The sequence below is a fragment of the Vipera berus genome (genome assembly GCF_964194415.1).
Source record: "Vipera berus genome assembly, chromosome: 10".
In the NCBI taxonomy this organism is placed as follows: domain Eukaryota; kingdom Metazoa; phylum Chordata; class Lepidosauria; order Squamata; family Viperidae; genus Vipera; species Vipera berus.
In genome coordinates, this window is record NC_138213.1 from 2697574 (window position 1) to 2724621 (window position 27048).

The 27048-nt window shown below is 42.5% G+C and overlaps 1 protein-coding gene across 1 annotated transcript; it reads right to left on the bottom strand.

Moving 5' to 3' along the window:
- CRISPLD2 (cysteine rich secretory protein LCCL domain containing 2) lies at positions 1–27048 on the bottom strand. Its single transcript, XM_081335701.1, has 15 exons — positions 26362–27048; positions 17460–17777; positions 14106–14224; positions 13541–13673; positions 13274–13389; positions 11975–12075; positions 10871–10999; positions 10303–10363; positions 9399–9465; positions 9119–9249; positions 8846–8889; positions 7255–7327; positions 6466–6541; positions 3212–3345; positions 1–2901 (listed from the first exon to the last, which is right to left on the bottom strand). Exons 2-15 carry the CDS (start codon positions 17706–17708, stop codon positions 2847–2849), a joined length of 1488 nt encoding a protein of 495 aa, XP_081191827.1. The 5' UTR covers positions 17709–17777; positions 26362–27048; the 3' UTR covers positions 1–2846.

A 27048-nucleotide genomic window follows, 5' to 3' on the forward strand; every position in this document is an offset into this window, starting at 1 on the left:
AAGCTTCAAAGTTTTTATTTCCACAAATGTTATAACACAAAATAATAAGACACTGGTTTCTTTCACCTGATAGATAACTGGTTGGGGAAAATATATTTATCAAAAGGAAAAAAAACAATCATTCCGCCCATTAAAATGCTCGTGCAAGCCCTTTACAGAACATTTCTTTTTTTTACAGAGGATACAGTAAAAAATACATCATTTTTCATAGAAAAAAAAGCAAATATACAAAAACCGCAGGCTTGTGCTGCCTGCAGATATGATCTATGCAGATCTATATATGCCCTAAAACAGATAAAATTTAATGCAGGGGGGAAATTCTTTCCCTCTGTCGAGCTGTTGTATATCTGGTGGCACCCACAAATATATTTTGATAAACATGAAAATGCATGTTTTATTCATCTCCTGTTACTTCGTCTCTCATAGATTTTGCTTCCTAGGCCTGTGTAAATCATCTCTCTCTGATTTATTGAACCATTTCATGAAACACACATACACAAATTTTGGAAAAAATTCCAAAGAAATGGCCTGAATCATCGGATGCTTCTAAACCCATGAATCTAGGAAAAAAATCAACACTCACACCTCTGTTGGCTTGTGTAAATTCACACATTAGAGACCAATCTGGATGGACGACAAATCTGAGCAATCTGATCTCTTTGCCTCCATTTCAAAATTGTTCTCCAGAAGTAGAGGAATCTTGTTTGGAAATGGCACCGTAATTAAGTCCTTAAGCATCTTTGATAACCAACATGTCTCAAAGGTGAGCTACCTTTTAGTAACTGGAAATTACCTTGCATTTGTGATCTTTCTTGGGTATCTGAAGGGTGCGGTATTTAGGGTGCTGACACTGCATAAGGGGGTGCATCCTACCTGATGCCTCAAGAAACACGTGATGCCTCAAAAATGTGATTTCATTTCCTGACACTTTGCCAAAATTCTCAGGACGATAAAGAGAAGATCTTAATGTAACATTTAGACTTGTATGCCACTTCTTAGCCCTCTCTAAGCAGTTGACAGAGTCGGCATGTTGCCCCCAACAATCTGGGTCTTCATTTTACCAAAGGATGGAAGGCTGAATCAACCTTGAGCAGGTCAGGATCGAACTGCTGGCAGTGTGAGCAGAGTTAGCCTGCAATACTGCATTCTAACCACTGTGCCACCAGGGCTCTTGATAGAACAATATGCATACACTAACTCTCTTCTCTCACTCCTGATAAATAAGATTAAATAGAGAATGGACCATCCCTGCCAATCACTCATCTCAGTAGGATGCCTTAGAGTCCTACTTGTGACTATGGCTGATTTTTAATTCCCTCTGGACACAATGGTTAGAACAACAACAACAACAACCAAAAAGACAAATAAGGGCAAATAAACTAGTTCCCCCTGGGTGAATTTGTGAGCAGATGTAAAATCAAAAACATCTTCCTATTCTTATTTAGCACCACCTTAGCACCATAGTTGGCAAGTAACCCTTTGGGTTTCAAAAGTCAAAATCCAGCCCACTTACAGGAATCGTTGAAACGTGCTTTATTTGGAGGGTGTTGTGGGTGTTTTAACAGAGCCACGGGCCTCTAAAATCAAGAACTTTAAATAAATAGAAATGGCACATTGTATTTAACAACATTTGTCCTTTTGTATGGTGGGATCCGAGTTCAGTTTTCGAAGACCAACATTGTGTCAGATTTACAAAAGGCACTTCTTTGGTTTCTAATTAAGACTGAGCTCAAGGTTTTAGAGCAAGGACAAGTCCTTAACAAATCTAAGCCTTCAAATATTTGGATTGAAGGAGGACAACTTCACTACGATTTCCTTAGGAGAACATTTGAGACTTGGGGATGACCTATACTAGGAATCCTACTGACTATCAGAAAACAGAATTGTTCTAACAGGACTTGGTAATATACATGTTGTGACCAACTTACTATATCAGGCTTCCAATCTATACAAATAAACAGGTAAAGCAAAACTCTTTCGATTTCAGCAAAACAAAGATCAACTTTTGGCAACCATTTGCTTAGCTAAGCTAAAACACCTCTGCTGAATAAAATAAGTCGGATTCATTTGTAAATAAAACAATGCTAACTAACATGCAAGGAATCAGAATGTGCCAAGACCGAGGTCCCAATGATTTAATTTGGGGACAATAAACCCCATTTTCTCAACCTCCTGCAATTGTTTGGCCAGCAAACCTTTAAGCTTTCTTTTGAGAGAAATAACAATCTTTCCATTCTTTTGCAAAGCAGATTCTTTTCTGGAAATGCAATGCCTCCTTTCCCAGTCCGCATAAAAAGAAATCTATGTTATTTGTTTTGTGTGTTCTGAATCTTGCCTGTTCCCCCACATCGTTCAAGGTAGCACAAGGTGACTTGGATTTCAGGGATATTCTGGACTTTTGACCCAATTTTTCAAAAAATTTAGCCTTTGGGGTGACCGAAATGCTTCCTATGTTCTCATCCAGATAAACGTTCACCTCCTGGAAGCCTTATTTTGAGGGAACCCCAGTGGTCTATACTTAGGGGCAAAATTGTTCATAGGATGGGTGAGGCAAGGCAGTTTTTCAACCATCTTCTCTCCTCAACTCGAACCATCTTCCTTCTTCGGAAGGTTCGAAACGTTTGGAAGTAAAACAACGACAGACCAAAAATACAACAGTGAGCAGATGCTGTCGAGATGCAGAGAGTTCCAATTCCTGCTGCCATCTTTTTTTTTCCTTTCTCCAAAAGAAGATGGGTTTACGGGGCTTCATCGTGGTCCAGGTTGGGGGCAAACCTCTCTCACCCAAGGAGAAGCACACAACGGTGCAGTCTTTTTCCACAAAGAGTCCCGCCGTCTTGGTAAAATTATTGCCTCACTGCAAAGATTCGGAAAGCTTTTCCTTCCCTGGGAGTCTTTAAGCTGGCAAGGAAGGATTAAAAACATCAGCTCCAGTGGAAACAATGGCAATTAAGACATAAAGCACAAAAGAAATATTTTAACAACTGGGCCTTGTCTGCTTTGGGGAACCTTTTCTGATGTGAAGAAGATAGACAATGTGCACCTTATATGGAGAGTTGATTCATATTTCTGTTTCTGTTTTGGACTCCAAATTTGCATTTCCAGATCTCCAGATCTTCAGCTCTCCTGGCGTTCATTAGAGATAAACAATCTCGTAGGTTTAGGTTGTGTTTTTTTTTTCCTTCTACTGGGCTGGAAATGTTTGCCTTACCTTTCAGATCGGATCCCATTCCTCAAGGATCCATTGTAGACTTTCTTCTTATCAACCGGCATCACGTCCACGTAACCGCCGGAACTGTCTCCAATGACTCCTGCATGCACAGCAGCTTTGCAGATGCTGGAATTCTGAAAGATGGAAGAACAAGCCCCGGGTGACACCCAATCTCCTCTCACCTCTCCTTAAATCTCCTCTTACGACAAGACGTTGCTATCACTTTACAGAAGAGCACAAGAGCAGATTAAGAGGCTGAGGCCAGATCCAGACTGAAATCTACCAATGAGTCAGCACCAGCAGTGGTCCCGCTTCCCATGAGACCAAACTGCAGATTGTTCCCAAGCACATTTCTAAACCGTTTGGGGAGTGACAAATCATCATAAAAAAACAACAACCCAGAACACACTTGAGAAAGACCTCCAAGACCAGGGACATTTGATTTTGTGTGTGTGTGTGCGCGCCTGTCATATTTATGATGGTTTGTGTGTGTGTGTGTGTGTGTGTGTGTGTGTGTGTGTGTGTGTGTGTGTGTGTTCCATATTGAAATTCCTCACAATATCATGATAAGAGAACAGAACCCTCACTGATAGATTCCTGTCCCTCAATTCTTCAGGAAATTAAGGTGGTCCCTGAGTTATGACTATAACGGAACCCAAAATTTCTGTCGCTAAGCAAGACATTGGTTGAGTGAGCCTTGCCCCATTTGGTGACTTTTCCTTGCCACGGTTCTCAAAGTGAATCACTGCAGCTGTTAAGTGAGTCACATGGCTGTTAAGCAGATCTGGCCTCCCCCGTTGACTTTGCTTGTCAGAAGGTCGCGAAAGGGGGGGAATCACGTGACTCCGGGGACGCTGCAACCGTCATAAATGCGAGTCAGCTGCCAAGCCTCCGAATGTAAATCACATGATGCTGCCACGGCCGTACGTGTGAAAAAACGGTCGCGGGTGGCTTTTTTTCAATGCCGTTGTAGCTTTGAACAGTCACTAAACGGACTGTTGTAAGTCGAGCACTAACAGAGGTGTGATAAAACAGAACAACGTGACTGCTAAGAAATGGAATTTTGGAAATTTAGATTTACAAAGAACCAAAGGTGTGGGGGGGGGGGAAATGATCCCAAATTGCACATTCGATATCTCGAAACTGCCAATGAGAGAGAGAGATCAGGGAATTTGTGCAAAGAAGCTACAAATAGTTCATAGAGGCGTTTCTCCAGGCTTGCCCTCACCTCTGCCCCCTCCCAAGCCATAAAAGGTCAATTCCTTGGGTCCCATTTTTCATCCCTGTCACTGCCTCCGTGTTGGCAGCTTTCGACCATTTCGCATGCCAGCTTGATTTGAGCCTTCTCTATATATGGTCAAGGAGAACAGAGCGAGCTTTTTACAGCAGCTGTGCTTCCAGGGTCTGCTAACCCTTCGTTCTGCAGCCTTTCACAGAAACTGGCTGGAGAACAACTTCCTGTCCTTAAGGAACTCAGGCAGAGTTTCCATAACACCTCATCCTCCAAATTCTGTTCTAAATTGTTGATTTCCGGGATGCTCAGCTTGCTCAGATTCAACCGTCCTGTAGCCAACACATCCCTTACATTTATTTTATTTTATTTTTGCTTGCATTGTGTGCCTGGTTTCCGGCCCGTCTTCTCCTCTGCAGCAGAAATCTCTTATCGTGGTGAGCAATTTGCAAAGTTTTGGGAAGAAGGTAGAAGAAGAGCAGAACTCGCTCATTCCATTACTGGAATTGGATCTGTCTAGTTTAATGAAAAAAAGGGCTCTGAGTGACATGATTAGTATCTCAGGAGCTGCCCCAAAGAAGAGGGAGTCAACCCGTTCTCCAAAGCACCTCAAGGCAGGACAAGAAGCAACGGATGGAAACTAACCAAGGGGAGAAGCAACCTAGAACTAAGGAGAAACTTCCTGACAGGGAGAACAAAAAAAAAAGGGGGGGGTTATTTTATCCCGGCTATAAAGAACTTTAAGAAAGTGGGTATTTAAATAATAGCCCTGTATTCCACGAGAAACCAGGCTGAAATACCAAGGATTGTCTTTCCTTTTGAGATTTTGTTTGTGTTTTTTGTCATTTTATTCCTCGCCTGCCACCAGCCCTGTGCTGAATTGCTAAGAGCTATTTTGGACGCCCAGTGAAATTAGAGCACACAACGCTAATTTGTTGGCACTTTTCTACGACATTGATGGGAAGCAGGGACACCCAGCAGTGTGTGCCGGCTATTTTGCACATTTGTTCCATTGCAGGCATGGATGGATTGTGACTTTCATGCTTAGCCTTTCAAGAGGAACTCCTTAACCTCCTGCCTGGAAGGAGTTGGAGAAGACATTTGAAGAGGAAAGCCTTTCAGCTGCTTTGACTAACGGCCATGTCCAATCTCAAGAGGTTCTCAAGAAGATGTGGTTTAGCTCTCCACGTTCTCTCCAAAGCCTTTTTTGTCTCCTTGCTACCTTTTCCTTCTCTTCTTTCTTTACTTCTCATTATTTTACGATGTTAGGGACGCGGTGGCTCAGTGGGTTAGGACGCTGAGCTTGTCAATCAGAAGGTCGGCAGTTTGGCGGGTCGAATCCCAAGTGCCGCTTAGCAGAGTGTGCGCCTGTTACTCGTCCCAGCTTCTGCCAACCTAGCAGTTCGAAAGCACGTAAAAACGCAAGTAGAAAAATAGGGACCACTACAGTGGGAAGGTAACAGCGTTCCGTGCGCCTTTGGCGTCTAGTCATGCCGGCCACATGTCCCCGGAGACATCCTCGGACAAGCGCTGGCTCTTCGGCTTTGAAACGGAGATAAGCACCGGCCCCTAGAGTTGGAAACGACTAGCACGCATGTGCAGGGGAACCTTTACCTTACCTTCATTTTATGATATTCCTCTTGTGATACTATTACTATACCCTCATGAATGCTTTAAGGGAAAGCAAGCAGAAAGTATTCAAACTAGATAAGGTCTGTTGTGGAATCTGAGTGTCATATGTGGCCATATTAAAGAAGCCATGCCATCTATCTGGAACTGCACTCAGTTGCAAATCAGCTCGGCCTTCAATCCTTTATGTAAATATTTCTCAACCTTAGCAATTCTTAAGGTGTGTGGACTTCAACTCCCAGGATTCCTCCAGCTGGCTGGGGAATTCTCGGAGTTGGAAGTCCATCCATCCTGGTAAGGTTGAGACACACTCATTTATGAAAATCCTCACTCATCAAAAGGATGAGCCAGCATCCTGTTTTTGGTTAAGTAAGAAGGAAAAAAGATTACTCACATCTGCATATATGTTTGTGCCATATACTGCAGCCCAGTGGTTTGGTTCATTTTTGCAGTAAGCTGGACAGTAAGACCTGAAAGATGAAAGACGGAGATGAAGAATGATTTGACTCACTGGTTTAGGAGTTACTACAAAATAATCCAGTAGGAAATGGAAAAAGAACTTTAACTACCGGTAGGAACCACTTAGTAGAAATGCAAAGTCCTACAGTGTCTCCATCAGCTTCATCTATTGGGAGTTCTGATTAGGGTTGAGTTTTTTTGCAGATGTTTCATTACCCAATCTAGGTAGCATCATCATTACTTGTGCTAGTGCATCATCTAGTACTGATGATGTTATCTAGTTTAGGTAATAAAATGTCTGCAAGAAAACAACCAAGAGAACACCAAGGACCCCACATTCCTCCTCTTCCTCCCCCCCTCCTTCTGGCATTGATGATGTTATCTAGTTCAAGTAATGAAATGTCTGCTAGAAAGCAACCAAGCTCAGAGAGGCCCAAGGACCCCTGAGCTACAAATATTCTCCTCTGTTGGGGTTCTGATTGGCCAACAGCATCCACTGAAGTCAAACTGCGGGAAGTTCTACCAAACAGCCACGATGTGTTCCCGCATGGACCTATCACAAGGCAGCACTTTCTCTTTTTTTTCCAATTGCCCATAGCAGCAGCTGTTAGATAGGTTGCTTTTCCAACAGAAATTATTACTAGTCGTTTCAATGAGTCGCATCCAACAGAAATTCTGAGCAGCCCGTCCCCTCAAACACACGTGACTAGAGTCCACCACTTACCTTGGGCAATGAGTGGTGGGCTTCTTGAATGGACACAGTTCCTCTACTGTGGTGTAACAATCCAAAGTCTGCACTGTGGAATTAAACACACAAGAGATATATGAACTTTGGGTCTTCTAACAGTGGTCAAAAGCCAGGAATATACAGGTTCCAAATTAGTAAAATTAAGGGGGGGAAAAATAAAAGATACAATACACCAAGCAACATTTTGTAGGTTAGTGTTTATATTTCATAGAGATTCTTTTAGTATATTTGATGTGTTTCATATATATTCAAATATGCATATAATGTATGGATGTCTTTACAAAAAATGTGCTATAATTTACACAAGGACAGTGCTAATATTTACATAACCTTTTCTTACATCTTCTTTCCAATACAGCTGTCGTAAATGCATTCAAGTGTGCTAATGTCTTAGCTTGCGCTTGTATCGCATCGCACAGCGTTCAAGAAATAACTTGAGGTCTAAGTCAATTGATCTGTAACACTAGGCAACACAGATACATTTCAAAACTGACCAAGTTGTCTGTTATGGAAAATTAGAAATTAGAAAATTAAATTAAATCCTGCCATCTAAGGTAGCTTAGAATTAAGGGTTTTCAGGGAAGGCATTAACTAGTGGATCCTGTAAGGATGCTGAGTATGGATACTATCTCCATTTCAAACAATTTTGCACTGCAGAGACGTCTCAAGATATTTCTTTTGCTTTTTCTTAAATCCTGGAGATCTGCCAAAATTGCAGGAAAGTGGGGGTGGAGGTTTAAATGAAGAGCTGTTTGAAGTAGCCTCATTTGTCATGGAAAGCTGCAGGGCTCCTCCTGGCTGAATTTAAGTCAACTCCAAACTGGATGGCTCTTGATGGCACAACTTCTGATACGCCTTACTTTTTTGTTCTAATGCCTTTATTCGGACAAACAGAAGCCTGGCCCCCCGACACAAAATGAAGCTGTGCTGTGTTTTGCCTGGATCATAACCATAACTGGGTGGAAAATCATTGCATTTGGGGAATAACATCAACTATTTTTTATTTTTTTTCTGGGCGATTTCTTGCTTGATATTCCTTCCTGTTCTTAGGCCTTTCCTGGGCTTGTCAAAACAAACGTCTCAACGGTAGAAGGGAAAGAAGACAAACCAAGAGGAAGAGATGGCTTGACTTCAAAATAAATTAATCATTAAGCTGCCTGGTGTGTTGCTTTAATCACTACTAGCCTTTTCTAACATGTGATTATTTAGCGGGTTGTTTGAATGCACAAAACCCTAGGCCTGTATGGGAATGTCACGGAGGGATTCGCTTCAGCAAAGACTCCCATGAAGCTTTCTCTTAAAGCAAAAATACTTTTCTATCTAGGGATGTGGAGAACTTCTTTGGATTACAGAAAGGTAACCAACTCAAGCAAAAACCTCACTATTCTTCTACATATCCCTTCCTCTCATTATCCGAACCTTCCATTTTCTCTCTGTTTTCTTTTTCTCTCTCTTTCTGTCTTCCATTATCTTCTTATTTCTGTCTCCTCACTTGACTAACTACTAAAACAAGATTTAATCCATGGGGATTCTGGAGGAATTCACACCAACGAAGATAAAAACTTACCTGTGACCTTCAACACAGCAAAACCATTGGAAGGCTTGTGTTTGCTGGCAAAGGAAAGGAAAAAAAAAAGGTATGAATTCAATGTTTAAGAGGGCATTCCAAAAATCCAGTTTCTAGATAACAATACAAGAGACAGACCAACAATGTCCACCAATTAAGCAGGAATTCAACTCTTATAATTCATTGGCAAGCAGAACCAAAGATGCAGCAATACTGTATGTGTGAGATATTTGATGTGGCTAGAATTGTTTTGCACATAGGAAATTAAATTACCTGAGTGTCCGAACACCGTTTCTTAGAGACATTACGAAGAAGTCTGATCTTCCTTTCCTAGTAATATCTACTAAGCCTCCTCTATTATCTAATACTCCAGAGTGAATAGCTGCCCGACATATACTGGAAGCCTGTAAGGAAGAAAGCAACCACAATTGTACAAGGATTGTAAACGTTACAGAGTTCTAAATGTTTGTTTTTTTATCAATCACCAAAGCAAAGATTTGGACTTTGAAAATCAATAACCCTGAAATATGTTTTTTTTTAAAAAAAAACTTACACTTTCGTAGTTGGGGAATCCAAATACTTTTGCTTTACTGTTCAAGCAGCCAGCTGGACAAAGATACCTAGCCAAAAAAAAAAAGGGGAGGAGGGAATCATTAAGGAATTTTGGAAGCTGCCTTCTGAACTCATACTGTTGGTCAAGTGCAAACATTCTCCACCTGGTGCTTGCCAGATGTTATGGATCTTAGAGTCACTTCAAAGGCCAGACAGAGGAGGATATACTGGGGTAGATTTTATTAGCTCTTGCTTTAAGAGTTCTCCGCTAATATTTGAATTGGATTTGGTTCATTAAACTGCACTGCAATTAAAAGCATTACGTAGAGGAAGTATGAAGTTTATCCGAGAGAGATAAACATCTGTCAGAGGAGAATGGTGAAAGACTGATGCCAAAATAAGGATGGGCATCCCAAAGGTACTTTTTCCCCCCAAAGGCAACTGGACTTTCTTTGTTTTTCCTTGAAGACATTTCTCTTCTCATCCAAGAAGCTTCTTCAGTTCTGACTGAATGGTGGATTCAGAATGGAAGGATTTATACTCCTTGCATTCACCTTCCTTCCATTCGCCACCGTTCAGGCAGAACTGAAGAAGCTTCTTGGATGAGAAGAGAAACGTCTTCAAGCAAAACAAAGGAAGTCCAGTTGCCCTTGGGAAAAAAGCACTTTTGGGACAACTATGCCCTGGATGACTGAGAATCTCCATAGACATAAGGATGGGTGGCTAGGATGGATAATGAATCATTTCTAGGTCCTTGGCGGGGATAGACTGGAGCTTACAGAAGAAAAGACTCAAATGGACCGTTTCTACATGATTACTGGATTTATAGGACATCCGAGGGAACGTTGTATTTGAAGACTGCCACAGGTCAAAGAGTGAAAAGAAAGAAAATAAATCTGTGGTACCTGTTACATGTGGATCCTCGGCATGTGTCCCTCATTTTGGTGTCGCACTTGATCACCTGGGCTAGAATAATGGGAAAGTACACAATTGTGAGGAAAGTATTGTAAGAACAGGACCTACCGGCAGCCTTTAAGTAAGATTGTAGAGGGGGGGAAAAATCTGATTTAGGAAATATAAGGTCTTCCTTCCTTTGAAAGTTTCCAGGTTGGCATCAAATCCATCCAGATGGATTTCTGGAATCTTCTACATCATGCGTTACCCTCGTAAACTGAGTTGGCCTATCCATTTATCTAGCCCATGCTTATCACCTCAGCAACTTTAAGGTGGGTGGACGTCAGCTCCCAGCACTGGCTGGGGAATTCTGGGAGTTGAAGTCCACCCGTCTTAAAAGTTGCTGAATTTAAGACACACTGATCTAAAGCATGCATTTTAACCCCAGAAATCCCCAAGCCAGTTTTTACCTAATAGCCCAATGCTTGCTGCATTTTCTCCTATTTAGCCAAGCAGCAAATATTCCTGAATAATCGTCTGCAATCTCCCAAATGCTGGAAAATACAAATACTTTCTTACTCATGTAGGTCACCTTCGTGGGTTTCTTTTCCTTTGTAGGTTTTACAGATTTGGGCTGTATTCTGTCAGGAACCTTTTGTATCTCCACTTCATTTGCCCGATCCGTCTCAGGTTTTTCGACTACTTTTTCTTTGGTTAGAGAGTGAAAAAGAGCCAGGTGTTACTGTACAAGGCCATTAGCAAAGAAGACAGATACTAGGAGTTGAGAATCGTTCTTGGTTTTTTTCGTTCAAGGAGATTCACCCACTTTTCCCCCAAAATTCATTTATAGTTGGAACCTGCTCACCCCAAATAAATGAGTGTGAAACCAAGGCATCCATGGGGGCAGAGAAGGGAGGAGGATATATCAAAAAAAGTCAAAATGGCACCAGGCTCATAACTGCCATCTTGAGTTTTTAATCATCTATGGATGCCTTAGACCAGGGGTCCCCAACCCCCGATTCGTGGACCAGTACCAGGCCACGGCATGCCAGCAACCGGTCTGCACACGCAAGCAAAGCCCCATCCGTGGGATGTAGGCAGCCCACAAAACCATGCGCTCTCTGGTCGGTGGAAAAACCTTTCTCCGTGGAACCGGTCCCTGGTGCCCAAAAGGTTGGGGACCTCTGCCTTAGACAAATTGGGCAATGTACAGTTTGGGTTTTCAGGAAGAAGGACTCTAAAAACTGAATGGAATTGTGGAGAATTGGCATGGTGGTCCAGCATTTGAGCAGGAGATTTACATTATGCTAACGTGAGTCTGAAGAGATGAAATGGCTTTCTAACAGAATATGCCACCCAAATTTATACTGTTCGTTTCCTGTCTCAACAGCTTTCAACAGGACTTTCTCCTGAAGTTGCATTGACGCTTTCCTTCATGACAATCTCCTTCAGGTAGCCCATCTATACAACTAGGTAGCTTAAGCAGGGATGTCCCCAGAACCCAACCATTTGTTCAGAATGACTCAACCGGCATGGCACAAGGTACACACCCATGCAAGGTTGCAACCTAACTCAAAAAAGCAGAGCTCGTCTCCCTGTGATGGGATAGTCTGCCCCATTTGTGAAGAGGACAACTTTGAACAAAGCCAGGGTCAATGTTTGCCCCATTACGAGATCACATACCTTTATAACAGAGGTTAGCCCGGCATCCTCCTCCATAGCTTGGCGGGCATTCAGAACACGATCTGCCATTTTTATATGGGGCTTCTCCAATCCAGTTGCCTCTGAAAAGTCCACCCAGAATGTTCCTGGTTAACTTCTTTCATCCTGTGTTAGGCTCACAACATACTAAATCAACTCTGGGGACCGTTTCAGGCCTGGTACCTGACTTGTTATGTTCTCAAGACCTCTAACCCATGAGAAAATTAATGTTATCACTGTGGCTATGCTTTGGGAACATTCTGCCTCAAATGTATAGGTCAGGGGCATTCTAAGGAGAACTTTGACAGATGAAAGCACCAAAGTTATGCCTCAGAACCAAGCAGGCATCAGCCCTCACTTGGGTTCCACAGAACCATTATTCAAGGCTGCCCCAATTTCTTTCTCCCAAATCCCTTCAGGTGGGTAGGAAACCCATCTGAACGCTCAAAGGCCCTTTTCTGCTCACAACATCTTCCAGCTGAGAGTGATTCCCAGGTGTCTTCCAAGAGATGAATAAACATTAGCTCTTCTGTGTGACTGAGAAACTTTGACAGCCTCTGGGAACATTAGCTTTACATAGTGCTTGTCACATGCTAAATTCTCATCTTTAATGAGCAGAAGTCATCTGACACTTCATTTGTTTTTTCGAGTTTGAAAGGAACTTTGTCCCAGACCCATCAGGGACCTATCTGTTGCTCAAACATCCCAATCAGGAAAAGCAACCATTTTGATTACAAACATTCAAATTGCAGGGGTTAAGCAAAGCTTAAAATCCACTGGTGTGAGGGGTGTCTCCAATTGGTCCTGACATACCAATACTTTGGACACAGCCCATGAACTAAGTTTTAAGGTTGGGGACACCCAACATGTGAAACTAGGCTAAAATGGGGATGGGCAGTTTGTGGTGCAATCTGTCGTGTTAATGTCTTAACACAGAGGCCCCCAACCTTTTGGGCAGCAGGGACCAGTTCCATGGAGAGAGGTTTTTCCATGGACTGGACGGGGGTGGTTTTATGTGCTGCCTGCATCCCACGAATGGGCCTTTGCTTGTTTGCACAGCCCAGTTTCTGGCATGCCACAGACCAGTGCTGGGAACCACTGTCTTAACATGTCACATGAACATCTTAAGCTACCACATCATGGTATCTTGGTTTGGGTTTGCATAGTATGGAACACAACAGTTGTGCTGGGTCAATCAACAAGAGGTCCAGGTTGACTCATCTAGCCACACTATAAACACAAAATCATAGTGGCTGTTCTCCTGCCCTCCCGTAGTCTTACTTGGGAGAATAGTTGCAGACCAAATACACTGCATTTTCCCACACTTCGCCCCATACGTCCATCCTCTTGCAGAGATTAATAGCACAGCCAATGTTGTTGGTTGTAGCCCAGACCATCTGGAAAAAAACACACGGAGCAAATCAGTTGAGACAAGTTACCCTCTTGTGCTTCAACGTATTTTCATAGCCCTGATCACCTGAGTAGCAAGCTTGTGGAGAGAAAAGCCATCAATTCTTAAGACTCCATTTGAGCTTCTATTGGCCTTACCTGTGTGTAATGTGTGCACATGGGTCCTGTACATCTATCGGGACACCAAGGGTTGCACTCATGGGGATATGGGTAGGTATAATCTTTTACTTCATCATACCAAGACTGGACATGGAAACTTGGAGAACGATGCCTAAAAAAAAAATGGCAAGAGCTTCTAGTGTAAGAAAGAAGACCATCAGCCAGTTAAGCCAGCTCTTTACACAGGGTGCCTAGCCAGCTACAAACAAATATGTTTCTGTATAAATGAGTATTTGTGTGTGTGTGCATGCGCACGCACAAGCACACCCAGATGCATTATGTTTCAACATCAAGATGAATGTGGAAGATAAAAATGGACTGAAAACAGGTATTGAAACCAAGCCAAACATTCAGTTAAGACCTGTTGCCAGCCAATTCTTTCCATTAGGAATGAGCAAAAATACACAACTGCATAAAGAAGCATAATTTCTTACTCTGATTATAGTGGCAGGCTGAAATGTTCAACCAGGATTATATCAAGCACATCCCACTGGTCAAACATAGATACCATCCCAAGATTTGGAGCTTTCTGGAGCAGTCTTACCTTCCCCAGTGAACAGCCAAATTCTGGCCGATGGATGGGAGGAGGCTGGCAGGTCCATGGTCCCAGATGCATTGGTGAGCCCAAGATTCAGCCGATCTCTCCAATTCTTCATCCCATCTCTAAGGAAGACATCGTGGGAGAAACACTAGGTCAACAAATCTAAGGTCAACATCTTAGATGCGTGGACTTCAACTCCCAGGATTCTCCTGCCAGCCCATGCTGGCTGGGGGATTTTTGAGAGTTGAAGTCCCCACATCTTAGAGTTCCCTGGGGAATTCTGGGAGTTCCCCACATTTTAAAGTTGCCAAGGTTGAGAAACATTGCTCCAACGTATACATAAAATTAGTCATGAAACGTGCAACTCCATGTTTAGCAGGGTGTTAAATTTAAATCCAGGCCTTGCTGGATCAAAATTGTTGACTTGTTTCTTGGCAGACTTTGAACTGGACATGGCTTTTCTTATCCAGAGCATGGCATTGAGAGATGTTCTCGCACATTCTTTAAATTAGCTGAAATTCCGAATGGAAACAGCATCAAACCATGCCACCATTTCCTGCAAAAAGCAGTTCCTGGTTTTACAGCTTTCACTATGAAAAAGAAAGGACTTAAAACCTTCCACATTCTGAAGAGGGAGGCTGGGATTTCTAAGCTCTACTAGATAGATATGAATGCACTTATTTTATTTATTCGTTAGTTGATGAGGCTCATATTCTGCTCCAATTGCTGACAACTTTTATGAAGGAGGGATTATGAACCAGCCGCAGGAGAGTATACATACAGCTGATTTTTCAGCTAAATCTTTGGGAGTTCTTTCTATATTCTGTAGGATCTCCAGCAGGAGAAAAAGAAAACCACATACATGAGGTCAGGGAACCGAGCAAAGCCAAACACGAAGAACTAGCTAGGCGGGAGAAGTAAATAGACACTAACCTGAAGAGTCTTTGGCTGTAGAGCAGAGCTGGAGAAGTCACAAATGCCAAGAAAAATACATTTTTTTTGGCCTCCACAGTCCTATCGACTTATCCAAAAAGCAGTGAGATTGTTCCTGCTCTTACAAAAAGTGGAACCAGTTTTGCCCAGGAGGGAAATGGGTGCTGTCAGCCTACACAGACGATGTGAGAGAAGGGGTGGTTTGGAAATTCCTGTCCTGCGAGATGGGCACACCAACACAAGAACATTCACTTTTGCTCCCCTTTTCTCCCTATTATCAGAAGGCTGAGTGAGGAAGTTGCATCTTCCTGGACAATAGTCCTACCTCATCAAGGTTTATATCATAACTGATCAAAAAAACCCCCAACAATTAAGAACTGTCAACCCAATGTTAAGACATATTAGACTGCAAAAAAAGAATGGTGTCGCTCTGAATTGGCTTTGAATACTGTAAGTATTGTATTGTAAAGCCAATTGAGTGACACCATTGTTTGTTTGTTTTTGGCCTCACTGCGAATGAGCAAACTTGTTCCTTTGTAAATAAATCTGAAAAGGGAGTGCTTTTGCCATGACAGTGAAAGCTTCTACACCCAACCCTGATTTGAACCCATAGCCAGAGGACTTAGACTTATATATCTCTTCACACTACTTTACAGCTTCCCTCTAAGCGGTTTACAGAGTCAGCATATTGTCCCCAACAATCTGGCTCCTCATTTTACCGACCTCGGAAGGATGGAAGGATGGGTCAACCTTGCCTAAATTCATTCAAGATGCTATAACCCAATGGCAGAAAACCAACTTCACTTCTTTGGTTCGGCCCTCAGATAGCTATAAAGTTCCTTGCTTAAGACTTCAAATTACTAGAATAATTGGATCCAATAGTTTGACTCAGAGCAAGCCATATATCAATGCAGGCGGGTATAATCAATCTTAGCTTTGTGGGATCCCTCCTTTATATTTAGAGTGGATTTGGTATCTTGTACAGGCAGAGAAAACATTCTGTTCTTTCGTTATACACACACAGAGAGAGAGACACAGTGTTTGGTTGCAATCTCACACAGAATGGACAGTTGGCTTTGCATGAAATCATCTTTAATTCATATTTATTGGCGTCTGGAGAAGTGGGTCTGTGTCAAAAGAATGTTCCATCAAGAGCCTTTGCATGGTCACATAAGCATGTGAAAATCTTTGTTTTTCTAAAATAAAAAAAAATGCATGCACACACACAAACTTCTGAGAAAGGGTTCCTGCATTCTTCTCTTGCTGACAAACCCAAAATGATAAATAGCAAATGACTGGGAATATTATTTTAAAGCTAGAAATGTGTGATCTCTCTCTCTCCCTCCCTCCCTCTTTCTCTCTCTCTCTTTCTCTCTCTCTTTTCCAGTCTGTAGATTTTTAACTTGCTATTTGTAAAGAAAGGAGCTCTTTTTATAGTAAGATGTTCTCTGTAAGTTTGCCATTTTTCCATTCCCAATTCTCACAAAGGAAGCATGAGAAAGTGGGGTCAGCATCATCTCAAAGGGTCCCCTGGTTAAATGGACACGGATGAAGAAATGAAAAATATAAAGGTCTACTGTAGAAGCAGTGTTTCTCAACCTCAGCAACTTTTAAGATGTGTGAACTTCAGCTTCCCAGAATGCAATAAGGAATAAAATATAGACATTATGGTTCATAAGCCTAGAAGGAGCCATTTTTTGACTGACCCCCTCCAACAGATGGTTCCTTTCTAGTTGAAATGACTCAAGAAACTACAATCTCAGTTGGCCTTAGGAAAGGCTTAGAAGGAAGATTTCTCGCTCTGGAATTTGCAATGAGTAAGCGTCCTCAAATGAAAGCAGAACAAGATTAACCACTAGGCATTGTTTACAGATGGAACGGCACACCGTGATTCACAAGCATCTGTTCTTGTGAATTCTCTACTTCTCACAGATAGAAGGACCCAGAATGCTGTATGGGGGTCCCCAAAGAGTTACTACCCAGACTGTTTCTGATCATGTAAGAGAATTGCATGTGTCTGTGTCTATCGTCTCTCTGTCTGTCTGTCTGGCTATCATCTGTAATCTATTATTTGTATATCTATCTGTCATCTAACAATCTATATCTATCTGCTGCCTATCTGTGTGCTGTCTTTCTGTCTATTTTCTATCTATCTATCTCATTATACTGTTAGCTGTTGAGGTGTTCTGTTAGCTTACAATAAAATCAAACAAAACCCAGAGACATTAAAACCAATTAGAAAGAATGACTAGAAAGAATAAAAATCTATGATTAAAGCTTGGGTGCTCTCATACCCAATTCACCTTGCTCACTTCATCTGTGTTTGTTTGTTTCTTGTTCCATCCGATTTTACCAAAATGCTTCACAGAATAACTGAATCACCGATTGGCTGTGGGTTTATGCCCATTCAGCACTTCAACTCACCAGGTATTCCATGTTGGAAGCTGAAGGATAGACTTCACCTCTCAATTTATTATGAAGCATTAGGATTTCGTCTCGGTCATTTCTGGAAATTGATCTCTTGGCCCTTGAGTGTGGTTGCCCATCTTGGTATTGATTAAGGATGCTTTCCAAATGGGTGGCATTGGGCAAGAAGAAACACTGGATGCCATGAGTCAGAAAGAGGAGGAGAGATGGTGTTATGAGCCAAGGAACGGTAGGATTCTTAGCCATTTTCTGCTTGGCGGGAATGAGATGTGTGCAAACTCTTCCAAGGGGACACTTCTGCAGTATTCTATAGACCTATAATACAAAAAATATATAGATATATGGAAAAATGTGATTATTTTGAATCCTAAAATGAGCAAGCTTTTCAACCTATGAATGGTGTTCCTTCAAGTTGTTTCCTGTTCTCTACTCATTGAAACAAAAAGGTTACATCAGGGTCCTTCAAACTTGGCAATTTTAAGCTAGCCATGGCCAGCTGAGGAATTCTGGAGGTTGAAGTCCACAAGTCTTAAAGCTGCCAAGTTTGAAGACCCCTGTCTCAGAGTACTGTATCCCGGGAAGATTAGTCTGTAACTCTATGTCTTCGGGCCAGAAAGACAGGAGATAGTTAGAAGATTCATTCTTGAACAAATATCAAACATTAACCTTCATTAGCAGTGGGCTAATGCCTCCTTAAGTAACACCAGCTGCCTGCAATTAGTGCAGGTTCGAGTCCCACCAGGCTCAAGGTTGACTCAGCCTTCCATCCTTCCGAGGTAGGTAAAATGAGGACCCAGATTGTTGGGGGCAATTAAGCTGACTTTGTAATAATGCCGCTTGGGGTGTGTGTGAAAGCCCTAATAAGCAGGCATATACATAGAATGAAGCCTATTGCTAAGCTTGTAAGCCGCCCTGAGTCTTCGGAGAAGGGCGGGATATAAATGGAATAAAAATAAAAATAAAAATTAATGTATTTCACAGGCGCGAGGGAAAGAAGTAACTGAGTGGTCTAATACTGTACAGAGCTTCCCAAACAACAGTAAAGTACCCCAAATTGGATAAAAGTAGTTTTTCTTTGGTTAGCAACAAACCAACCCAATTTCAGCAGGGACAGTTAAATTGATACAAAAGGGATTTATCTACATCGGGTAAAAAGGACTTTCTGATAAACGACTTGGGATAATGAAGAAAAAAGTTTGGGAAGCCTTGGTCTAAGAGTCCAGCCCAAAAGGAAGAGGACAAGTTAGGTCTACACTCGGTTTAAGATCTTGAATAATCTTAGTCTCAAACTTGCTGGTTTGCAAGCAGCCACCCACTGGAGAATGAGCTTGCTAAATACAAAGCTGTCCCCAGAATCCTAATTAATGGCACATTGGACCTTCCCAAATAGAAGTTAGAAGACGTCAACTATGAGCTGTGAGCTGTGTCTTCCTGGCAGCAAAGGAGAACAGAGGTCTTGACAAGTCCCTGGAATCTCTGGCTGCACACACAAAACGTCACCAGAAATTTCAGAACTGGTGAGAGTCCCATCCGAACAGGGTGCGTCACAGCTCTCTGCACAAGTTAATTTATAGGCTGCTTTGCTGAAGAAAAGAAGAGAAAAGAAATCTCTGCTTTCTGGGCTAAAGTGAAGTCGCAGCCTCTTTCCCCCTATCTTGTCCCTCCAGGAAGAGCAGAACGGTCTCCTAGCCATTCATGGTCCTCCACCTGTTTGACACTCTAATCCTCATCATGAAAGTGATGGGAGTTGAGGCTCCATTTGTTCCCAGTGCAATGGGTGGGACTCGTGGGAAATCAGTGGAGGTAGCACAGAAGATCTAGCTCAAACAAGCATCTTCAAAGCATCCATCCTAGCCCTATTCTTGGTGAGGGCTCTACAGTTTTCAGCCCCGATTCATTCAGCATCCAAAGCTGTCTCTGGTTTCTCCAAAGCTTTTCTTCCTCTTCTCGAGAGTATTCCAGACATTAAGACATTTTGGGGGTGGCATTTCTGAGCTAATAATATTTTTTGAGATATGGTCTAAATTTCTGGTTTGGTTTGGTGTCAGACCCATCGCTCTTCAAGAATCAAGCACTAAGGACTCTACAATTCAACCCTGCGGTACCAATATTTCCTTTTCTTGGTACCTTGATCTTCATCATTTTGCAGCAGGTACAGGTGACCCAAAGGGACAGGGCTCCATTTACATAGTCATGGCCCTCATCCTAGGTGTTTTTTTTTACAGACTCCTTGCCTGCTATCATTCCCCTCTCTGCCCCCACCCCTGCCACCATGAATGCCTCTGCAGCCTTTTCATGTCCTACTTGGAAAAGAGGTCTTGAGAATAATTCCATCCTCTTTTAATGAAAGCATGGTTAGTCACTTGGAGCGTGGGTGTGGAGGAATATTTTCTAAATCAAGACATGATCAGTCAAGGAAGCTGCAGAATGCCAGGAGAATGCGGTCTGGAAGACCAGACACTCAATATTCTCCTTTCAGTGGCCACTTTCCAGTTAATATCAAACTCCCGTGTAGCATTTATGTGCAGTTCATTGAACATTCTTGGTCCTCAGGGAAGAGGGAGAAATCATTGCATTTTCCATCAAGTTGAGTGAGATGAGTGAAAATAGTTGTGAAACAGTTTGCAGCAGAGTGTTAGTCTGTGTGTCATGTCCAAGATAGGAGAAAGAGCTACCAAGGATTATAGAAACCACGTTTAACAGAGAAGGTCAACCAATGTATGATCTCATGGAAGGGACTTCCTTTAGACCCATGATTCCCAACCTTGTCAACATTAAAAAGTGTGGACCTCAAGTCCCAGAATTCCCCAGCCGACCATGATCAAGGTTAGACACCCCTGCTTTAGGGAAAGATGGCACTGTTCATGTTTATAAGAAAAGTTCAGTTAGATTTCGGTGAAGATTCATAAATCATCTTGTGAAAGACAGCCCAACTTTTATTGAATCTTCTTGCTGTTTCCTGGTCTACTGAGCAGAGAATTCAACTTACTTCTACTGTGCAGCAATTAAATGTCCCCCACCCCCACCCACCCCACTGGCTGAGAATATTTTGAATATGAAGTTAGTTTTGTTTTAAATCTAAGCCTTTCCCAGCTGGCTGGCTATGATCAAGGCTGGCATTTTTGTACATTCAAAGCAAACATTAGCAAGAAACATTTCGTACTCAGCGACGTATTTAAAACAGCAGGGGTTTTTAAAAAAAGAGAAAAAAAGAAAGTGGAATATTCCTCCCCCCACCCCCCCTCCTTCATTGAGTAAACCTCTTTAAAACTGGTTCCCTTCGAAGGCCTCCTGGCTCTTACACGCTGTGTGGCAATTTTCAGCATCTTTCCCAGTGATTGTCTCCAAAATCCAAATGCTAAAGATAAGTTTAGGCAGCTTGACATTTGATCATCCCCCAAATTATCCAGTCTAGTTTCCCAAATGATAACTTCAGAATCCTGGGGGCAAATACTGTCATAACCCCATTTTTTTTTAAAAAAATAGTTCTATTATTCCTCCCTCCCTCCCTAGCTCCCCTCCCTCTCTCTCTCTCTCTCTCTCTCTCTCTCTCTCTCTCTCTCTCTCTCTCTCTCTCTCTCTCTCTCTCTCTCTCTCTCTCTTGTTCTCCCCTCCTCTTGATCTGTTCAACCCTTCCCACAGGCTCAGCTCCCGCCCAGCAAGAGGCAAATTTGCTGCGGCTAACCTCAAGCTGCTCTGTTGGTAGACAGTCTGACCCACTTTGGGGAACAATTCTGACTTTCAGAGTTAAGGGGCTTATAAATAGATGCTCTTCTGCCAGGCACCCACAAGGCTGCCTTGTAGGCCTAATCTGCTCGCAAAGGTCTGCTTTTACAGAGTTTACACACACATACACATCTGTATAGGTATATATGTATACATACATATACAGTCTATGCACACTTTATACACACACAAATGCACAAATACACACACACAAAAATATACATTATACACACACAAAAACACACACAGTGTATAAAATCATCCATATCATAAACATTATATATATACATACACACACAAACACTACATGTTCACATACACAATATATATTATCTCTCTTTCTCTCTCCTCCTTTCTTTCTCTCTCTCTCTCTCTCTGTCTTCCCCCCCCCCTCTCTCTCGGTTTCTCTCTATAGACACAGCACACAGCACAAGTACATGTGGAAAACAAGTCCTTAATGACTTCTGAGAATCCCAAAGGGTCCAGATCCCCCATGTACCAGGGGCAGATCAGCTGTCTATCTGATGGAGCAAACCCCCAGCAGACATTTCTCTCTCTCTCTCTCTTTTCATATTTCCCATCACTGATCCTATCCAATCTGGTGAACGAATGCAAGGACAGAAGAGAACGTCTTAGTTTCCCACAATGCTTCAGGCTCAGTGCGATGATAATGGTATCCTGGCACCCTGACAGGGCAGCTGGATAAGCCTGTTGGAGATCTGCTAAGGAAAAATAGTTGAAATTCTTTGAAGAAGAAAACTTTCAAGAAATTGGAAGGCAAATTTTAGTAATTCCTTTCCCTTCCCAGAGGCAGGATCAGTCCCTCTTTGGCATCAAACTCGGTTAAACCTCTCAGGAGAAGGAAAGGTCTCTGGCTGAGTTGAAGTCAGCTTCCTTCCACCTGGCGGTGTCTGCCAGGTGGACCAATTTCAAGCAACCTTGAAATGGAAACTATTTCGGGTCAAAGCAGGAACAATCCAGAAGGCCATTCGCTCTCCGTGAAGCACTCCCGTGACTAGCCATTTCCTGAGTGCGTAATTTACACCATGCACCAATGCCGTGCTGAGCAAAGGAGCCATTTGGGCTCAACTAATAAAAATCAGTGGAAGAGGAGTTGTAAACACTGGGGTCAGCCAGGATGACTGCAAGCTTCATTCTCATCCAGGACCCTGTCACTGACAGTGGTCAAAACCAGATGTTTTGGCCACAAGATGATTTAAAGGAAAGGGTGAGATTACTTGCCAAGCAAATGGTGCTTTGTCAGCCAGGCCCACATTCTTTGGCCCGTCCAAGAGTCCAAAGGATCAGAGGATCAAACTAAGGTCACTCTGTGGACTTTTTCATTGTTAGAACCAAAGTATGGGATTCATTTTCCTAGCCTTTGATCCAGGCCAATTCCTCGCCTGTTGACCGGTAGCTCCATTCCTTTCTTATGGTATGCTCAATCTCCTAGATCTGTTTCTCAACTTTGACAACTTGAAGATAGGTGGACTTCAACTCCCGGAATTCTCCATCTACCAAAGTTGAAGTTGAAGAAGCTTGAAAAATGTGAAGATAGGTGGACTTCAACTTCCACAATTCTCCAGCCAGCCAGAATTGAAGTCCACACATCTTCAAGTTGCCAAGATTAAGAAACATTGTCCTACATCTTAACTGGAGACTGACCAACACTTACATTCATCCTCATGTCCAGTTGCTGAATTGGTAATGATGGATGGAATAGTCTTATAAACCATGGCATCTCATATTAAGTCTGAGACAGCACAGCACCTCCAAAGAGGAAGACCACTGCTATAAAGTTTGAAGAACTGAAAAGGTCTTCTCTTGCAAAATTGCTCTTGAGTCATAGTAATGACTTGTATTCTATTGTTTGACAGTCCTCTGTCAAGAAAAGACTTTGATTTATTGGAGCTAAATCTCCTGCCACCGAACCTCATGAGTGGAGCATGCAGACGTATCTGCCTGCCAACTTATTTCAACCTGGCATGGCAGGAATCACTTACTCTCTCTGCAGCTTAAGATAACATCACTAACTAGCTTCAAGCTGGGATTTGGAGCACCGCCTCGTATCTCATGATAAAATAGAGCAGGCACTGAGTCCTCTTGGCTCTCAGTTCTGCAGGAATGTCTGTTGTAGAGAAGCTGGAGATTCCAAAATGCTGTTAGTTTCTGGGTCACTGAGTCCCAGCAAGGCTTCTGTTTTGCCAAATATGTAAGCACAATACAGGCTCAGACCCCCACCGTATCCAAACTGAGTCCCTATTTGCTGCATCATGTCAAAAGTCCTGCATCATAGACAGGGTTGGCTCTAGAATTACAGGCATAGTTAGAAGGACCATCTCAAAATTCAGTTCTCAGGAGAATGACGTCGGTTGAACTTCCTTTATTTCTTGCTGAGACAGTTCGAGACTGTCCAGAAGTTCAGGAGATTTGATTGTACCAAAACCAGACTATTGACCCATCAACCTCAGCTCAAGCTACTTCAGTCTGTTGGCAGTCCTTAGTTGCATAGGACTGTCAGTTTTATTCCCTTAGATGACATTCTACTACGGTGTAGGACAATTGAGATACTCTCTTAACATCTGGGATTGATCAGCAATCCATGAATCCACAGGAGGGAAAAAAAAGTCCTCCAAGGCGGACATGGCGCTCAAGTGGAAAACTAATCAAGAAGTTCAGGACAAAGGGGGAAATCCTTGCTGTGGCCAATCAGTGCGGACACTCTATTCCGTTTGCAAATCAAAGGAAATCTTGCTTGAAAATGTCTTGGTTTGAGCTTCTCTACTTCTCCAACTCCTCTCCATGGCAGCAAGTAGGTAACAAGCCTCAAACAACATTTGGGGCTTGGATGGGAGGAATAAAAATATTTCAGATTTATTAACAGATGTGACCATTATTCTTGGTTAGGACAGGCGGAGGAGACAGAACATGCTAAGAAACATAGGATGGGCTCCTTGGTTATGACTCACCAGCAGAGAAAGGGAAAGTGCTTAAGGACACGGTCTGAAGTTGCCCTTCCAAAGGATTCCCACTGAGTTGGCAAAGCTAAAAGGAGATTTATTTATTTTTTTGGAAGATCTGCCCTCGGGTGAATGTAGACGGCAGTGATTTTGGATGGGCAAGATCCTGGTTTCATTTATAAGACTTTCTTCTGACCCTAATCTCATCTAAGCAGATCAATCCATTGTCATTAAAGCAATGTACATGTTGGGTCTACGATGTCCTGTAGACTTAAAATTGTGTATGTGTGTGTGTGTGTGTGTGTGTGAGAGAGAGAGAGAGAGGGAGGGAGGGAGGAAGGGAGGGAGAGAGAGGAAGAGAGAGATTGGTTTTGGGAAATTTAAACTTCTATGTAAAGAGATTGTTAGTCTCTACAGGCTGATAAACAAGAAACATTAACACTGATTTGTCTTCAGTGGCTATACAAAATTGACTCCTTTCCAACATTGGACTAAATTGCTGGGTAAATTGCTCTCCGGTTTTGAAATTGGTACCTAAAGCAAACAACGTAGAACCAAAATATACATTTCTTTAATGACCAACTGATTGAACTGCTTGGATGATCAGGGAAAGAAGAAAATTTTACAAAGGAAATCAGGTTCTTACCCATCCAAACTCACAAAACAATCGACTTGAGGTTGTAGCTTCAGTTTTCCATTAAAATATTTAAATTGTTGGGCAAACTCCTTCAACTTTTCCTTCACTTTAGATCCTCTCCAGCCATAAAATACTTATAAAGGAAAACATTTGCAGCCCAGTGACTAGCACGGATGATCTTACCTAGTTTGAGTAATGACATGTCTACAAGAAAACAAGCTCAGAGCATCAAGTACTTCAACCATATTTAATATAAATTGCGATTACTGAGCATATTTGAATCCCATTGAGTGGAATAGTCTTTCTATAATAAGTAACTTAGTCTAGGATTAGGGCAATGTAATGAAGAGACAAAGCAAGCAGTGTTTTCCCTCGTTAAAGAAGATTAAAATGATCGTGAAAACTGGCAATTCTATATTATACTCTACATCCCACTGGGCAAAAATGGGTCCATTCAAAGCAACCAAAGATCTAATACTTGTTCTGTTATAACTTGATAGTTGTGAACCGGCTTCGACTGCCTCAGGATAGGTCCACAAAAGATGCTTCACCCGTTGACTGAATTAACCTATTTTCAAGGTGTGCCCTGCTAATCAAAAAGTAAGCAAACACATCAGCTTTGCACCCACCCAGCCAAATGAAAGAAACTTTAAGCAAAGCTGAAACTGACTGAAAGCAAAGTGTGGATGCAGGCAGCTTTGTACTTGACCTCATTAAGCAAGCTGCGCTTCAGGGAGAGAGTTGCTCCATGGATGAGGAAGTTGCCCATCCTCCTTCAAAGCAAGCCCCTTCCTGCATCTTTGGTGTGATGCTAAAATGTGGAAATCAGTAAGTGGCTTCTGTCCCCAAACCTAGCCTCGTCTGCTTTCTCTCCTGGGAGGGAGAGGAGAGGAGAGATATGAGAAGGGAGGGAAGGAAAAGAAGTAAGGAAGGAAAGATATGAAATGGGAGTGAAGGAAGGAAAAGGGAGAAAAAGAAAGAGAATGAGAAAGAGAGAAAGAGAAGGAAAGAAGGAAAAGAATATGAGAAGGATAGGTTAGGAGAGGAGAGGAGGGGATGGGATAGGATAGGATAGATATGAGAATGGAGGGAAGGAAAAGAAGTAAGGAAGGAAGGGTATGAGATGGGAGTGAAGGAAGGAAAAGGGAGAAAGAGAATGAGAGAAAGAGAGAAAGAGAGAAAGAGAGAGAAAGAGAGAGAGAAGAGAGAGAAAGAGAGAGAAAGAGAGAGAAAGAGAGAGAAAGAGAGAGAAAGAGAGAGAGAGAAAGAGAGAGAAAGAGAGAGAAAGAGAGAGAAAGAGAGAGAAAGAGAGAGAAAGAAGAGAAAGAAAGAAAGAAAGAAAGGAAAGAAAGAAAGAAAGAAAGAAAGAAAGAAAGAAAGAAAGAAAGAAAGAAAGAAAGAAAGAAAGAAAGAAAGGAAAGAAAGAAAAGCATCTAAAAGCATCTTTCCCCCAAGTTTCATCTTTTGAATGTTTATAGGTAGGAAAACGCAAATCTTGCTCAAGGTTAGTAGCTCCGCTCAACTACCTCCGGCCAGAGGAAAGAAATGGGGAGGGGAAGCGGGGCGGGGGGCTCACCTCTCTGCCAAGAAAGGAAAAACGCGGCTTAATCGGATCCTCGGGATTCCGCTCGGAAGGGCGAAAGAAATGCCCGTCCGCCTCTCTGGTCAGCCGGGGCGAAGAGGTGGGCGACGGGCGTAAAACCTCCCCGGTCCAAGACTGCCGGAGATCGCCGACTCTTCCGCCTTTATGTAGCCCTCTTTCTGCTTCTCCCCACCCCCTTTTTCATCAGCGGTCCCTCGAGGCAAGCCGAGGGGTCGAGGATGCCGAGATGGCCTCGGGAGGAATTGCTTTAACCCTTCCCCTGCCAGGAAAAAGGGGAGAGAGAAAAAGGAGGAGGGAGAGGACACGAATCCAATCTTTGTTTCTTAATTTATTTATTTTTTTTACTTCTGCCACCATCAGCCTTTCTTTTCATTTTCTCCCCCAAAGTTCCAAGTCAAGACAGCGAATGTCTTGTAATTGACAAGCCCGGCAGGGGATTGACTTGGTGCTCTTGGGCAAATAGGAAAAAAAGAAAACAAACTGAAATGGGGTGGGGGGCTGGGGGGGTTATGGAGGGGAGATTTTCTGGAGAGTGGGGTTGTCCTGCATTGAAGGGATTTTTTTCCAGGGGCTTCCATTTTTGGTACAGATTTTGTAGAGCATTCCAGAAAGTCAACCCTTTTGAGGTAGACCAGACTTGAATGCTGAAATTATGAATAC

Coding starts and splice junctions, on each gene's coding strand:
- CRISPLD2 (XM_081335701.1), bottom strand. CDS start 17,708: ATGGCTAAGAATCCTACCGTTCCTTGGCTCATAACACCATCTCTCCTC. Junction 13,674..14,105: donor TTGGCTGTTCACTGGGGAAG/GTAAGACTGCTC, acceptor TTTTTTTTTTAG/GCATCGTTCTCCAAGTTTCC. Junction 11,000..11,974: donor GGCTAACCTCTGTTATAAAG/GTATGTGATCTC, acceptor CTCTAACCAAAG/AAAAAGTAGTCGAAAAACCT.